This window comes from Lolium perenne, chromosome 4 (genome assembly GCF_019359855.2).
Source record: "Lolium perenne isolate Kyuss_39 chromosome 4, Kyuss_2.0, whole genome shotgun sequence".
In the NCBI taxonomy this organism is placed as follows: domain Eukaryota; kingdom Viridiplantae; phylum Streptophyta; class Magnoliopsida; order Poales; family Poaceae; genus Lolium; species Lolium perenne.
Window position 1 is genome coordinate 233,165,792 of NC_067247.2, and position 16,232 is coordinate 233,182,023.

A 16,232-nucleotide genomic window follows, 5' to 3' on the forward strand; every position below is an offset into this window, starting at 1 on the left:
GTTGAGGAGGGTACCAAGCAGACTCTCGCACACGTTCTTCGTGATGTGCATGACATCAAGGCTGTGAGGCACACGGAGGATCTTCCAGTACGGCAAGTCCCAGAAAACAGACCTCGTCTTCCATACCTTAAGCAGCGGCTCCGGCGCCTTTCGCTTCTTTCCCGGCGGTGGGCACTCTTTCCAATTTTTCAATAGCTCGTCTATTTGCTCTCCGCTTCTCGTACGTGGCCGTCTTCGGGGTTCGTCTTGACCATCGAACAGATCCTTGCGTTTCCTCCATGCGTCGTCCTCGCGAAGCCACCTTCGATGTCCCATGAACACCATTTTCGAGGACCCGGGATCTCTATCTAGCTGGCGGTACGTTGTGTCGTCCATGCACCTGACGCATGCATTGAATCCGTGGACCACCTGCCCCGCGACATATCCGTAACCGAGAAAGTCGTGCACCGTCGTGAGCAGTGCGGCTCTCATAGGGAAATATTCTTCCGCGGCGGCGTCCCACGTATTGGCAGGCGTGCCCCATAGCGTGGCTAGCTCCTCTTTCAGAAGCCCCATATACAGATTGATGTCGTTCCCTGGTTGTTTCGGCCCTTCAATTAGCATACTCATTTGAATGTACTTCCTCTTCATGCACAACTAGGGGGGAGGTTGTACATCCACACAAACACGGGCCAGGTGCTATGCGTGCTGCTCTGGCTGCCAAACGGATTGACTCCATCGGTGCTCGCGCCCAGCCTTATGTTCCTAGGATCGTCCCCAAATTCTGGGTACTCGAGGTTCAACGCATTCCACTGGCTAGCATCCGAAGGGTGTCTCAACATCCTGTCCTTTTTCTTTTTGTCCGGATCATCTGCGTCATCTTCTACCTTCCTCATCTCCGCGTGCCAGCGCATTATCTTTGCTTGCTTAGGATCCGCGAAATACCGCTGCAGACAAGGAGTGATCGGAAAGTACCACACCACCTTCCGAGGAGCTTTCTTCCCCTTCTTGTACCGACTGACGCCGCACACCGGACATATGGTACACGCCGCGTGCTCGTTCCGATAAATGATGCAATCGTTCAAGCACACATGATATTTCACATGCGGTAAATCCAGAGGACACACGATTTTCTTGGCCTCCTCGATACTAGTCGGACACGTGTTACCTTTGGGAAGACGTTCCTGCCAGAATGACATGTTGTCGTTGAAGGATGTGTCAGTCATTTTGTGCTTTACCTTCATCTCCAGAGCCATGAGCGTTACTTTCAGGCGGGTATCCTCCGGCCTGCATCCTTCATACAATGGAGTAACCGCGTCTACCTCCAGTTGATCCATCTTGGCTTTCTCTCGGGCGGCAACTCTTGCGTTACTCGTCTGCTTGAGAAGCAGCTCTTGAATATAAGGGTCCTGCACCCAGTCCATCGACGATGGTCCATCGTGATCTTCATCTTCATGATCGTCATGATGACCTCCATCTTGATCTTCCTCATCATCAGGTCCAGGATCTCCTACATTGTGGTCATGATCATCTCCGGGATCTTCTACATCCTGATCATGTCCGAGATCTTCTACATCCTGATCACCTCCTTCCTTATTTCTTGTTGAAATCCCATGGACAAATTCATAATCATCTTCGTCGCCTTCCCACCGATAGCCATCCATGAAACCACGCATGAGAAGGTGGTCCCGCACCATATCGGCTTTAGGGTCCATAAGGCTCGTCAGCTTGCATCTTCGACACGGACATCTTATCTCCTTTTGGTTATTTCTAATCATCTCGGCTGTCGCGGCTTTCAAAAACCTAGCCACAACGCCTTCGCTCATCATGCGGACCATGGTCGCCTGCGGGTATAGAGAAAATGGATATCTTAGCATACCAAAAGAAAATTTTGGCATGACCTTCCCTAAAAATAGGACATATGTATATGCGTAGTATGCCCACTATTCGTCGAAACGGAAATGAATCAACGTTTCGGCAAAATATTGGCAACTCCATCGCATTTCAAATCCCTGCAAACAAACACATGCAACACATGTGTGGATCGGAGGCTTTGCATATACAACACATGTGGAGGCTTCGCATACAACACACATGCACGTGATCGAGACGCTTTTCGCGCATGCGCACAACACATGAGCTTGGCATAACATATGTGCACACACACGTGTGTGTGCAAGACGATCGGAACCGGTCACACACAAAGCATAAAACCAACAAAGTTACCGATACGGCGAGACCTAGAGTGTTGGATGAGGTAAAAAGTTGAGATTGAGTAGGGTATTGAGCTAAGAAAGCTTCACCATTACTTACCTATGAAGAAAATTAAGTTTACCAACTTAATTTTGGTGAATGAAGAGGTGAAAATGAGGTGGGAAGGAGGGGCAACACGACCAGATCCAGATTTGGTGGGAGGTGGTGGTGGAAGAGTGTTTGGGGAAAGTGGGTGGCACATGTGAGTGGAGGGTGAAAAGCAGGAAATGGTCCCAGGTTAGTAGTGGCGCACCACATAGCCGTGCGCCACTGCTAGGGTGACATAGCAATGGCGCACTGCTAAGTGGTGCGCCACTGCTCACCTGGTACCTACAACCCACGCCCCTGCCCAACTTAGCAGTGGCGCACCATGTCGGCGGTGCGCCATAGCTAGTAGTGGCGCACCACGGCAGTGCGCCATTGCTAAAGCCCTCATCTCTAAAGGGCCATGGCCACCTCCTAGCAGTGGCGCACCACTACGCCATGCGCCATAAGTAAGCAAAGTAGCAGTGGCGCACCATGGAGACGTGCGCCACTATTAGTTTTGGGTAGGAGCTGGCCTCCTGCCAGGAATTAGTAATGGCGCACCACAAACAAGGTGCGCCACTACTACATTTGTAACAGTGGCCCACCATTTTGTGGTGCGCCACTGCTAAGTAGTAGTGGCGCACGGCCATCAAGGTGCGCCACTGAAGTCAACCTTACGGCTAGGCCTTTTCCTAGTAGTGACTCCTTGATAGGAGCTTAGCTTAGGATAGCTTTCCCTCCCAAGGAGACTCTTAACATAAATAGGTGTTGGAGATATGCCCAAGAGGCAATAATAAAATGGTTATTATAATATATCTTTGTGTTTATGATAAATGTTTGCATACCATGCTATAATTGTATTAACCGAAACATTGATACATGTGTGTTATGTAAACAACAAGGAGTCCCTAGTAAGCCTCTTGTATAACTAGTTTGTTGATTAATAGATGATCATGGTTTCGTGATCATGAACATTGGATGTTATTAATAACAAGGTTATGTCATTAGATGAATGATATAATGGACACACACCCAAATAAGCGTAGCATAAGATCACGTCATTAAGTTCAATTTGCTATAAGCTTCCGATACATAGTTACCTAGTCCTTCGACCATGAGATCATGTAAATCACTTATACCGGAAGGGTACTTTTATTACATCAAACGCCACTGTGTAAATGGGTGGTTATAAAGATGGGATTATGTATTCGGAAAGTATGAGTTGAGGCATATGGATCAAGAGTGGGATTTGTCCATCCCGATGACGGATAGATATACTCTGGGCCCTCTCAGTGGAATATCGTCTAATTAGCTTGCAAGCATGTGACTAGGTCACAAGAGATGACATACCACGATACGAGTAAAGAGTACTTGTCGGTGACGAGGTTGAACAAGGTATGGAGATACCGATGATCAAACCTCGGACAAGTAAAGTATCGCGTGACAAAGGGAATCAGTATCATATGTAAATGGTTCAATCGATCACTAAGTTATCGTTGAATATGTGGGAGCCATTATGGATCTCCAGATCCCGCTATTGGTTATTGGTCGGAGAGAAGTCTCAACCATGTCTGCATAGGTCACGAACCGTAGGGTGACACACTTAAGGTTTGATGTCGTTTTAAGTAGATATGGAATATGGAATGGAGTTTGAATGTTGTTTGGAGTCTCGGATGGGATTCGAGACATCACGAGGAGGTTCGGAATGGTCCGGAGAATAAGATTCATATATGGGAAGTCATTTTCCGGGGTTTGGAAAAAATCCGGTGTTTGACCGGAGCTTCTAGAAGGTTTTGGAAGGACCGGAATAGTCCGGAATATTGCGGAAGGTTCCAGAAGTGTCCGGGACGACCCGGGCTGTCTAAGGAAGTCCGGAGGGTTCCATAATAGAAGTATCCATGTTTTCCTTAAGGGTTAAGAAGTTTTCCCTAAGGCAGATTCGGATTTGGCAAAAGAGTCCTAGTTCTAGTAGGTTTCGGCTGACAGAAACCTACCGGAACTCTCCCAAACTTTGGGGGCAGGTCTTGGATGACCCAAGGACCTTTTCCACCTATAAAAGGAGGGCAAGGGGAGCCACAAGAGGTGCCCAAGTCGCAGCCCAAGCTCCCTCTCCCCAAACCCTAGTCGCCCCTTCCTCCTCCTCCCTCTTGCACGGCTACGGCGAAGCCCTGCAGGATTTCTCCACCACCACCGCCACCACTATGTCGTGCTGTCGGGATTCCGAGGAAGATCTACTACATCCGCTGCCTGCTGGAATGGGGAGAAGGACGTCGTCATCAACACCGAACGTGTGACCGAGTACGGAGGTGCTGCCCGACTGTGGCACCGTCAAGATCTTCTACGCGCTTTCGAAAGCGGCAAGTGATCGACTACAACAACAACGAGATCTAATCTTGTAGGCTTTGGAAATCTTCGAGGGGTAGTCTCATGATATTCTCGTTGCTACCATCTTCTAGATTGGATCTTGGCTTGTTATTCGTTCTTGCGGTAGGAAATTTTTTATTTTCTATGCTACGAATCCCATCAGTGGTATCAGAGCCGTGTCTATGCATAGATTGGTTGCACGAGTAGAACACAATGGATTTGTGGGTGTTGATGCTTTTGTTGTCTTTATTTGGTGTACTTTGCATCTTGCGGGATGGTGGGATGAAGCGGCCCGGGCTAACTTTACATGACCGCGTTCATGAGACTTGCTCCACGCTCGACATGCAACTTGTATTGCATAAGTGGCTTTGCGGGTGTCTGTCTCTCCCACCATAGTGAAGATTAAATCTACTCTTTCTATTGACAACACTAGTATCACCGTTGTGGTTCATGTTCGTACGTAGATTAGATCTTGCTCGAAAACCCTAAACCACGTAAACTATGCAAACCAAATTAGAGGCGTCTAACTTGTTTTTGCAGGGTTTGGTGATGTGATATGGCCATGATGTGATGATGAATATGTATGAGATGATCATTATTGTATTGTGGCAACCGGCAGGAGCCTTATGGTTGTCTTTATATTTCATGTAGTAGTATTATTTCAAAGTAGTTGTAATAGTTGCTACATGTGGTGAACAACCATGAAGACGGCGCCATGGACCTTGACGCTACGCCGAAGATGATGGAGATCATGCCCGTTGATGATGGAGATCATGTCCGTGCTTTGGAGATGAAGATCAAAGGCGCAAAGACTAAAGGGCCATATCATATCACATATGAATTGCATGTGATGTTAATCCTTTATGCATCTTATCTTGCTTAGATCGCGATGATAGCATTATAAGATGATCCCTCACATTAATATCAAGATAATAAAGTGTTCTCCCCTCGTATGCACCGTTGCTACAGTTCGTCGTTTTGAAGGATCTCGTGATGATTGGATGTGATAGATTCTACGTTCACATACAATGGGTGTAAGCCATGTTGCACACGCGGAAATACTTGGGTTTGCTTGACGAGCCTAGCATGTACAGACATGGCCTCGGAACACAGGAAACCGAAAGGTTGAACACGAGGCATATGGATGGTATGATCAACATGTTGATGTTCACCATTGAAGCTACATCATCTCACGAGTCATATGGATGATATGGATCGTGTGCCACTAAACAACTATGAGGGATGTTGTATTAAGTGGGAGTTCATTAGTAATTAGATTAAAACATGAACTAATTATCATGAACATAGTCTGAATAGTATTTTGAATTAAATTTGTAGCATTGGCATCTGTTTTCTACCATGCCCTAGTCTTGTAATTGAGATAGAAATACTGTTAAATCTGACAAGAAACTTTATGGACTGGTACCGTATTGTTAAAGAATCAAGAAATGATTAAGTCCTATTGGAAATTTTTAGTAAACCTCACATTGCTGATTCAAAGAACAATGGTTTCAATTAGTACCTAAAATCATCTTGTCTCCGTGAAACTTGAAGTTCAAATTAGTTTGAAAATTAAGGAGCTGAAAATTTTATTTTCAGAAATAAGCGAGGTATGAGATATATGTGATATCTAAGACCTTATTGCAAGGTGATAGGATATAATTTGGTGAGACTACATAAACTCATAAGTTTTATGGGAATGTACGAAGGTTGAAGACGCCAGGCGTCCCAATCCTCCAACTATTGGGGCACTAACGATATTCGTATATCCATGAAATGATCGTCCTTAGTATGCACCGTTGCTAAGACTCGTCGTTTAGAAGCATCTCGTGATGATCGGGTGTTATAGATTCTACGTGTGCATACAACGGGTGCAAGCCAGATTTGCACATGCGAATACTGAGGTTAAACTTTATGAGCCTAGCATGTACAAATATGGTCTCAGAAAGTCGTCATGATTTGATGGATAAAAATTATGAGTGAAATTGTTCATCACATTAAAAGGTTACTAATAGTGAAATCCGGAACACTTGTCATATGATGATCAACTTCAAAGTAAGAACCTCAAGGTTATTGGTATTTGACCAACAAACCTAGAAGTTATTGATGTTGAAGTGTTTTTCTGAGAATGAGGAAAGCTAAAAGAGAAACTACAAAAGGTTATTGGCAGAAAGAAAGAAAAGACTAGAAAGTCTAGCTCAGGTGTATATAGATGATATACATGTTATGAATGTATTCCTAGTTTGGTCACACAATGAAATTCTTGGGTATTTGTACCATATTGGTTGGTATGAAGTGTCATACAAAATAGTGCAATACAAGAATACAATGGCCTAAGTGACTGAAAGAAATATGATGGGAATGCACGTCTGGAACAAAAATAAAGTGTTATTATGTTCGTCGTTGGCATTCTATCTAACCCTTCAGATTTATAATAAAGAACTTCATAATTCTTGTTTTGTTCTGGTCAAATGAAAACAATGAGTTGTTCAAATTTTGACAGTATTCCATGTATGTTGGATAAGTTATTATAAATCTTTATGGTGAAACACACATGCATAACACTGACGCTAAAATGCCATAAGGCAAATGATTTGAATTCCACTTATTTGTGGAACCACCATTTAGGTCATGTTAGAAAGGAACGCATGAAGAAACTACATGCAAATGGATTTTTGGAGTCATTTGATTTTTGAATCGTTTGGCGATTGCAAATCTCTTCTAAAAAGAATGACTGAAATACCGTTCATAGGACAAGAGTTGAACGGGCAACTAACTTAGTGGAAATATACATGATGATGCATGTGGTTCACTGGGCATAGTTGTGTGCGGGAGATTCTTCTACCTCATGAAAACTTCCATCAATGAACTGAGTATATATATGTGGATATATTCGATAAGGAAGAAGTTTGAAACATTTGAATGGATTCAAATAAATTTCAGCATGAAGTGGAAATCATCGTAATAGAAAAGTCAAATATCTATGATTGGATCATGATGGAAATATTTGAATTACGAGTTTTAGCGAACATCTAAGAGAGTTATGAAATTGTTCTACAACTCACGTTTCTTGGAGTATCATAGTGATGATAGAGTATCCAAGAGACGTATCCAAACCTTGTTGGGTTAATGATGAGCTAAAATAAAATGATGCCATTATATTTTTGTGGATTATGCTTTAGAGACTACTGCTTTTACACTGAATAGAGCATCATCATGATCCGCTGAAATGACACCATATGAGTTATGGCATGGGTATGAACCCTAATAGTCCTTTCTTAAATTTTGGTATGCATAGCATAAGTAAATTTACAACCAAAATCGGATGAATGTCTTTGTTGGTTATCCTAGAGAACAAATTGGGAATTCTTTCCACTATGAAGTAAAAGACAAAAGTGTTTGTTAATGTTACTTGCTTACTTCCAAGAAATTGTTTTCTAGCGAAGTATTTGAGTGGGAGGACAATAGTACTTGATAAGGTTTATGAACCTGAGCATAATGATCAGAGTAGCGCATCATCGGAAATGGTTCCGGAAGCGGCCACGACGATCATGGCTCCCATGACTACAAAGTGTTTTAGCCATGGAGATCGAAGTACCTATTGAACCTTGTAGGTATGGTTTACTTTGTGATCAAATAAATGATTTGTGGACAAAGTATTGATTTTGAACAATGATAAACCAACTACATACAAAGTTTATGATGGGCCCTGACTCCGTTAAAATGGCTATGAGCCATGAAATCCAAGATAGGTGAATACTTTTTGAAAGTAAATGGATCTATAAAATTGATGGACTTGGATGGAATATCCATGAAGAAGCTCGACTTGTCGAAACGTTGTTTACGACAAAGTTCAAAGAGTTGACTACGATAAGATTAGATCTTCCGTAGCAATGCTTATAGTCTATGTGGATTATTCTAGTAATCGCTACATATATCTTTTATGAGATATGATAGTAGGATGGCAAAAATACATTTCTTACCAGAAGTATGTATGAAGGATGTATACTAGATACATACCAAAGAGTTTTGCTAGTCCGTGAAATACTAGATAAGTATACAAACTTCAATTGGATGAAGTGAGTATCGCGGAGTTGGAATCTTCACCGGATGAAAGATTCAAAGAGTTTTTTATTTCATCAAAAACGATGAAGATGCTTGCATTTGCAAGAAATTAAGTGGGAGCGCTGAGACATATTTATAATACTTTATGTAGATGAAATATCGTTGATTATAAATGATGTAATTATATACTTGGTGTGAATAAAAGGTTTCATTGAGAATTAACTAAAATGAAAGGATATAGACTGAAACATATTTAGTGTCAAAGTACATAGAATGGATATTGAAGTAGTTCAATATAAAAATATTAAGAAGGTGTTCTTTTCATGTGAAGGTTTAACAAGACTTGAGTGTATCTGACACTCAATGAGTAAAACACATGAGTGATTTTAGATCACGATTAATATGTACACAATCAGATATCCTGTGCTCTAAAGTGTTATGAGCATCTACCAGAATGATTCATGTGATGATCATTGGACGACAGTAAGAATATCCTTAGGTACTTTAGAAGAACCAAGAATATATATATAGTTTTGTATGGGGTAATGACAAACAAATCGCTGTAAGGTGTTGCACCGATATTAGTTTGGTCACATATAAAAATGAATTTCAAATCTCAATTAGGCTAAGTGTTGTTTAAAAAGGTAGCACAATGCTAGATTTAGAAGAGTTCTAAATATTGTGACGGATTCTACAAACGAAGGCAGAGTATGTCATTGTTTTGACAATGACTGAGGATGTTAAGTCGAAAAGTTCTTTGAGAACTTGGTGTAGTTCCGATAGTGTCAGAACTTTGAAGCTATATTGTGTGTGACAATATTAGTGACATATTTCAGACTGCGGAATTAAGGTTCCACCAGAAGACCGAACATATATGATAAATGCCGACTCATTTGGAAAATGAGTGATGCGTTGAGATGCAAATGACTTGCAAAATACATACGTTTCTGAGCGTGTCAGATCCGTTGACTAAAACCTCTCCCGTGAGTAAAACATGATAAAGCACCAGAAGGCCAGGGTGTTATATCTTTACAAATGTAAACTAGATTGACTCTAGTGCAAGTGGGAGACTGTTGGAGATATGCCCAAGAGGCAATGATAAAATGGTTATTATAATATATCTTTGTGTTTATGATAAATGTTTGCATACCATGCTATAATTGTACTAACCGAAACATTGATACATGTGTGTTATGTAAACAACAAGGAGTCCCTAGTAAGCCTCTTGTATAACTAGTTTGTTGATTAATAGATGATCATGGTTTCGTGATCATGAACATTGGATGTTATTAATAACAAGGTTATGTCATTAGATGAATGATATAATGGACACACACCCAAATAAGCGTAGCATAAGATCACGTCATTAAGTTCAATTTGCTATAAGCTTTCGATACATAGTTACCTAGTCCTTCGATCATGAGATCATGTAAATCACTTATACCGGAAGGGTACTTTGATTACATCAAACGCCACTGCGTAAATGGGTGGTTATAAAGATGGGATTAAGTATTCGGAAAGTGTGAGTTGAGGCATATGGATCAAGAGTGGGATTTGTCCATCCCGATGACGGATAGATATACTCTGGGCCCTCTCAGCGGAATATCGTCTAATTAGCTTGCAAGCATGTGACTAGGTCACAAGAGATGACATACCACGATACGAGTAAAGAGTACTTGTCGGTGACGAGGTTGAACAAGGTATGGAGATACCGATGATCAAACCTCGGACAAGTAAAGTATCGCGTGACAAAGGGAATCGGTATCGTATGTAAATGGTTCAATCGATCACTAAGTTATCGTTGAATATGTGGGAGCCATTATGGATCTCCAGATCCCGCTATTGGTTATTGGTCAGAGAGAAGTCTCAACCATGTCTGCATAGGTCACGAACCGTAGGGTGACACACTTAAGGTTTGATGTTGTTTTAAGTAGATATGGAATATGGAATGGAGTTCGAATGTTGTTTGGAGTCTCGGATGGGATCCGAGACATCACGAGGAGGTTCGGAATGGTCCGGAGAATAAGATTCATATATGGGAAGTCATTTTCCGGGGTTTGGAAAAAATCCGGTGTTTGACCGGAGCTTCTAGAAGGTTTTGGAAGGACCGGAATAGTCCGGAATATTGTGGAAGGTCCAGAAGTGTCCGGGACGACCCGGGCTGTCTAAGGAAGTCCGGAGGGTTCCATAATAGGAGTATCCATGTTTTCCTTAAGGGTTAAGAAGTTTTCCCTAAGGCAGATTCGGATTTGGCAAAAGAGTCCTAGTTCTAGTAGGTTTCGGCTGACAGAAACCTACCGGAACTCTCCCAAACTTTGGGGGCAGGTCTTGGATGACCCAAGGACCTTTTCCACCTATAAAAGGAGGGCAAGGGGAGCCACAAGAGGTGCCCAAGTCGTAGCCCAAGCTCCCTCTCCCCAAACCCTAGTCGCCCCTTCCTCCTCCTCCCTCTTGCACGGCTACGGCGAAGCCCTGCAGGATTTCTCCACCACCACCGCCACCACGCCGTCGTGCTGTCTGGATTCCGAGGAAGATCTACTACATCCGCTGCCTGCTGGAACGGGGAGAAGGACGTCATCATCAACACTAAACGTGTGACCGAGTACGGAGGTGCTGCCCGACTGTGGCACCGTCAAGATCTTCTACGCGCTTTCGAAAGCTGCAAGTGATCGACTACAGCAACAACGAGATCTAATCTCGTAGGCTTTGGAAATCTCCGAGGGTTAGTCTCATGATCTTCTCGTTGCTACCATCTTCTAGATTGGATCTTGGCTTGTTATTCGTTCTTGCGGTAGGAAATTTTTTGTTTTCTATGCTACGAATCCCATCAATAGGTTCATAAGGCATCATGGCATCGATATACTTGTGCTTGATCCAAAAGTCATCAATATGTTGGGCACTCACATTACGAAAGGCATCGACAATGGATATGAGCCTTCTATACATCTCTTGATGATATTCATTTGGAAACCTCATGAACCCTTGAGCTTGGGGAAGAAGGGGGTATTTATAACCCCCCTCCCAAAATCGAGCTGTTGCAGAAAATGGAGGCCGGATATTCCGTCCTAAGTAAGGCTAGATATTCCCCCCCCCCCCTGCGGATGCAGAGGAAAATATCCGGCCAACATCCAATAGCCCCGGACCTTAACTCCTTAGTCGATTTTCAGGGGCCAGATATTTGAAAATATCCGGCTTGGGGCATATTTGCACCTTTCTTTTTCTTGCTTTTCAACTTGAATTCGATCAAAGATTAGCTCTGCACCATTTCAACGCACATCAATGTATCACAAATGTTATTATCAAACACAGAAAACTATAAAGTTAGAGATATGTTCTTTCACTAGGCGTCCCCTTGTCCAACAGTGCGCTCGTTACATTAACTATGCCTATGATCAGGAAAAACATGATCATCAAGCAAGCCATTTTTATTTTATTTTCTCCAAATCTCATATTCAAGAACCATATCAATTACATCATACATGGATAAACATTAACAACCAACACATAGTTATTAATAAATAATTATATTATATTATTGCCTCTAGGGCATAACTCCTCTTGTCTCTCACTTGCACTAGAGTCAATATTCTAGTTAGCATGATTACAGAACCTATGGAAAACCAGTGTCCATCACATTTATCTCTTGATAGACTTTGTCACCAAACCCGACCAGTTCAAACCCTTTATGACCTTTATAAAACTTTGCATGTCCAAGCTTATGGGAAACTTGGATCGATTAAAAATAATGTTTTAAATACTTTCGGATTCTAGGCCCACTATTATATTGAGACCAAAATATTCCCAAAGATCCTCGGCATTACAGAACAATAATTTCTTGGTCACACAAACAATTTACCCAAAACTTTCATCTTTTTTCGACAAAAATAAAATAAATTACGCTCCTATGTTGTGCTTGATGCCGATCCTCATTGATCTAGTCAGTGCCGAGTTCTGGAATGCTTCGTCTACGATCTCCTTACACGCATGATGCCTATAGATTGCTGGATTGGATGGCATTCAGTCATGGACACACATATTTGTAGCCGTGTGGCTTCAAGAGGGAGTGTTGTGAAGCTTCGCTATCTGTTGTCATCATGGGGCATGTCGGTTTTCTATTTCCATGGAGAAGATAGTGGCGGAGAATGTTATGACGGCTGAGGTCTAAGGTATAGCAGTAACGGATTGAGTCTTCATAGAGAAAGAGGACTTTGCTTGGTGTTCCTTGACTTGCAGGAGCAACATTAGCAAGCGGGGGTGCCAACACAAGAGGAGTGCAGAACAGTAACGGATTGTGTCCGACAATAATCTTGTTGAAGGCATTGTTTTGAGAACGCAAACTCCGGGTGCTATCTTGGTTGTTGTTTGTGTTGCAGCTACAAGGTTTTAATCATCGTAGCCTGATTTTTATTTTTTATTTTATAGTAGAGCTGTGTGCATCTGTAATATCTTTAGGACGTTTGGTTGTTGTAAAGACTGGATGTACTGTAATTGCTAATATATTCTCTTTGTTGAAAAAATATCTAAGATCTAAAAAAATGGAGCAAGCGTTCAAGAAATTTGGTAGAGAGAGGTTTTTGCCCGTTGCCCCGTTGGCGTGTAGTACTGGCATGCAACGGGCACAACAACCCTGTGGTCCCAGCCCAACGGCTACGTCCAACAGCTCCCTCCACCCCAGGCCAGGCGGGCTTCAGTTCAGTGTGCCGTCTCTTCCGCCTAATTATATCTGCCTCTCCGCTGTCTATCCACCCCACACAACGCGCGGCCTCTCTCCCTCCCCCTCTGTCGCCCAACGGAGAATTGACCTGCATCCGACGCCGCAGTCATGAGCTATTACGGCCAGCAGCAGCCACCCGTGGGCGCGCCTCCGCCGCAAGGTCCGTTCCGGTCGTCTCAAGATCCATCTCCTCGGTTCCCTCTTCTTCCCACATCTTCTCTACGATCTGGTCGCCGCTTTTGTGATCGATCTTGTCTTTTCTTTTTACTAATAATCCGCCTGTGTTAATTTGTTGCTGCTCAGGGTATCCAGGGAAAGACTCGTACCCGCCGCAGCAAGGCTACCCTCCGGCCGGCTACCCGCCGCCGGCGCAAGCTTATCCTGCCCAGGGCTACCCGCCGCAGCAGGGGTATCCGCCACAGCAGGGGTACCCGCCGCAGCAAGGCTACCCGCAGCAGGGATACCCTCCTCCCTACGCCCAGCAGCCGCCCCGGCAGCAGGGGAGCAGCGGGCCCTCCTTCATGGAGGGATGGTACGTCTCCTCCCTCCTTCCCCAATCATCCTTCTTCTTGGTTCTACTCTACCACGTTAGATCTATGAAGAGTCGCCGGTGGTGCCTCACGGTCGTCGGCGTCGTTGGGGGGTCATTGTTTTTTGTGGCCACTGGCCAAGAGGGAGAGGGAGTGGGCTGCTGAGTTAGTTGGTGATTACTCGTGAGCTGACCATGACCTGGTGTCCTGGTCTCGGAAAAGCCCAGCGCGTCGGCCCCACGTCGCTCAACTTCCAGACTTGTTCCTGCCGTCCCTGATCTGTCAGCGTGGTTGGCTCAACTGAAATTCTAGCTGTCAGCCCCTCCTCAAGCACTGGGTGCCAAAAGATACAAATTATGAAATGACACCAGCTGCCGGCCAAAATAGATTTTATTTGTTAAATTCAGAGTAGTTTTATCTGAAACATTTTTAATAATTTGTCCTGACTTAATTACCGCAGAATTCAAAGCTTCTTTGCACAAGCTGTAATTTTTTTTTCTCCTGTTCCAAGCTTGGCATATAGCATGCGTCCACTCATTTCAAAGCTATGGAACATGCGAAAAATAAGAATGTTATGTGTGCTGACACAACTAACATACATTTTTATTGTGTTTTGGCAGCTTGGCTGCCCTTTGCTGCTGCTGCCTGTTGGACGCTTGCTTCTGAGCTCTAAGCAACAGAGAACTGGTCTGTTGCAACTATGTGTTCCAGATGGAAATCGGGATTATATTGGCTTGTTGATTACTTATTATTGGTGAAGGTTACAAGAATTACTGCTGTTTTGTATGCTCGGATGATTGGTGTACCTACTAGTATACTCCATCCAGCCATCCTAGTCTATGTTTCCAATGGAATTAAGGAAGATTTAATTGATCCAACAGCATTGTACATACCCGATGTACTATTTTATTTTCCTTTCTCTTGGTGTTGTCGACGGGGTGTAAAGTGCATCAATAATCTTTGTTCTGCTCGTTTTATTATTGCCTCACTGTCATTACATCATTACATAGTGAGATATGGCAGCGTCCAAGAAAAGTCCAGTTGGACACCATGCCAAAAATATTTTTCAGATCAAAGTTTGACATTTAATTTGACCAAATTAGTGTGGATTATTTCACTTAAAATTATAACATCAAATTTATATTCAAATAAAGTTTCCAATGGTATAATTTTAATGACATGTGTATAATTCGTTAAACTAGTGGTGAAAGTTAAATCACAAAAACTAGAAAGGCATGTAAATATGGACATAGGATTGTTGATGTGTTGTGGCGAGCTTGGTTAAGTAGTAGTAGTATTATTATTGGGGTACTTCCTCCGTCTACCAATAAGTGTATCTGTATCTTTTGTCTTATGTGAAATTCTTCAAATTTGGCTAACTTTATTGAAATGAGTACGAACATGTATGATGTTAAATTGGTAGATTATGAATCTATATACCAAGTCAATCTATATGTCAAGTCGAATCTAGTGATACTAGCTTAGTGTCATAAATGTTTTTGTATTTGTACAGGTCAAATTTGAAAAAGTATTTGAATAACTTTGACTTAGTATTCTTAAGATGGCATGTTCTTACCTCCGTTTCCTCGAAAAGTTCTATGTACAAAAACCACCTATTGATTTATTCAAGAAAGAGAAGAAGTCCAAGAACCTCGCAATCTTCTTTGATGTTTTCTAGATAAAACCTAGAAATACACTTGTTCGTGGATGGAGGGAGTACTAGTTAAGGGTGTTACTTTTAATGGCCGTGCTAGTTAATGTGCTATGACACAAGAGCTTAAGTTGCTTCGTGGTTATATCATGGTATGGTGTGTTGTGAAGCCACTTATGGTTACACTTGAAATTGTGTGGAGTGCCAAGAGGAGAATATTACATCAAGATCTCTTCAAGCAACCAAACACTAATAAGCATGCCTCAAGCTAGTCCAAAACTACTCTTGTAGGCAACCAAACCAAACACCACATCAATATCACTTCAGACAATTGCAATTGTGTGGAGTGTCAGGTAATCTCACCACTCTAACGGGAGAATGCTATATCAAGATCCTTCAACGCAACCAAACACTACCAAGTATGTGTCAACCAAGTCCAAAACTGCTCTTGCAGCCAACCAAACATCACAGCCTTCTAGTGCTCGTGTGATACATGCAACCAAGTGTGAGAGCGACACTTGTCTTGGATGGAGATTCCTTGCATGCAACTAATTACGTTCTAGAAGGAGTACCAACCTTCTTGTCCAACAACTAACCGGTATTCAAGACAATGTAGAAAATGACGATAAAAGATATGATGAGGCAGATT

The 16,232-nt window shown here is 42.7% G+C and overlaps 1 protein-coding gene across 2 annotated transcripts in view; it reads left to right on the forward strand.

The window, feature by feature from the left end:
- Positions 1–14,909, forward strand: part of LOC127326116 (uncharacterized) — a 37,431-nt gene extending 22,522 nt beyond the window's left edge. Inside the window, exons 1-3 of one of the 2 annotated variants that reach the window (XM_051352979.2) lie at positions 13,400–13,562; positions 13,706–13,934; positions 14,553–14,909. In XM_051352979.2, coding sequence (XP_051208939.1) covers positions 13,511–13,562; positions 13,706–13,934; positions 14,553–14,598 — 327 coding nt within the window. In that variant the 5' untranslated portion in view covers positions 13,400–13,510 and the 3' untranslated portion in view covers positions 14,599–14,909. Of the gene's footprint in view, positions 1–13,399; positions 13,563–13,705; positions 13,935–14,552 lie in introns of those variants that run through there. The other variant, XM_051352980.2, reaches the window with a different exon arrangement.
- Positions 14,910–16,232: the final 1,323 nt, after the last annotated feature.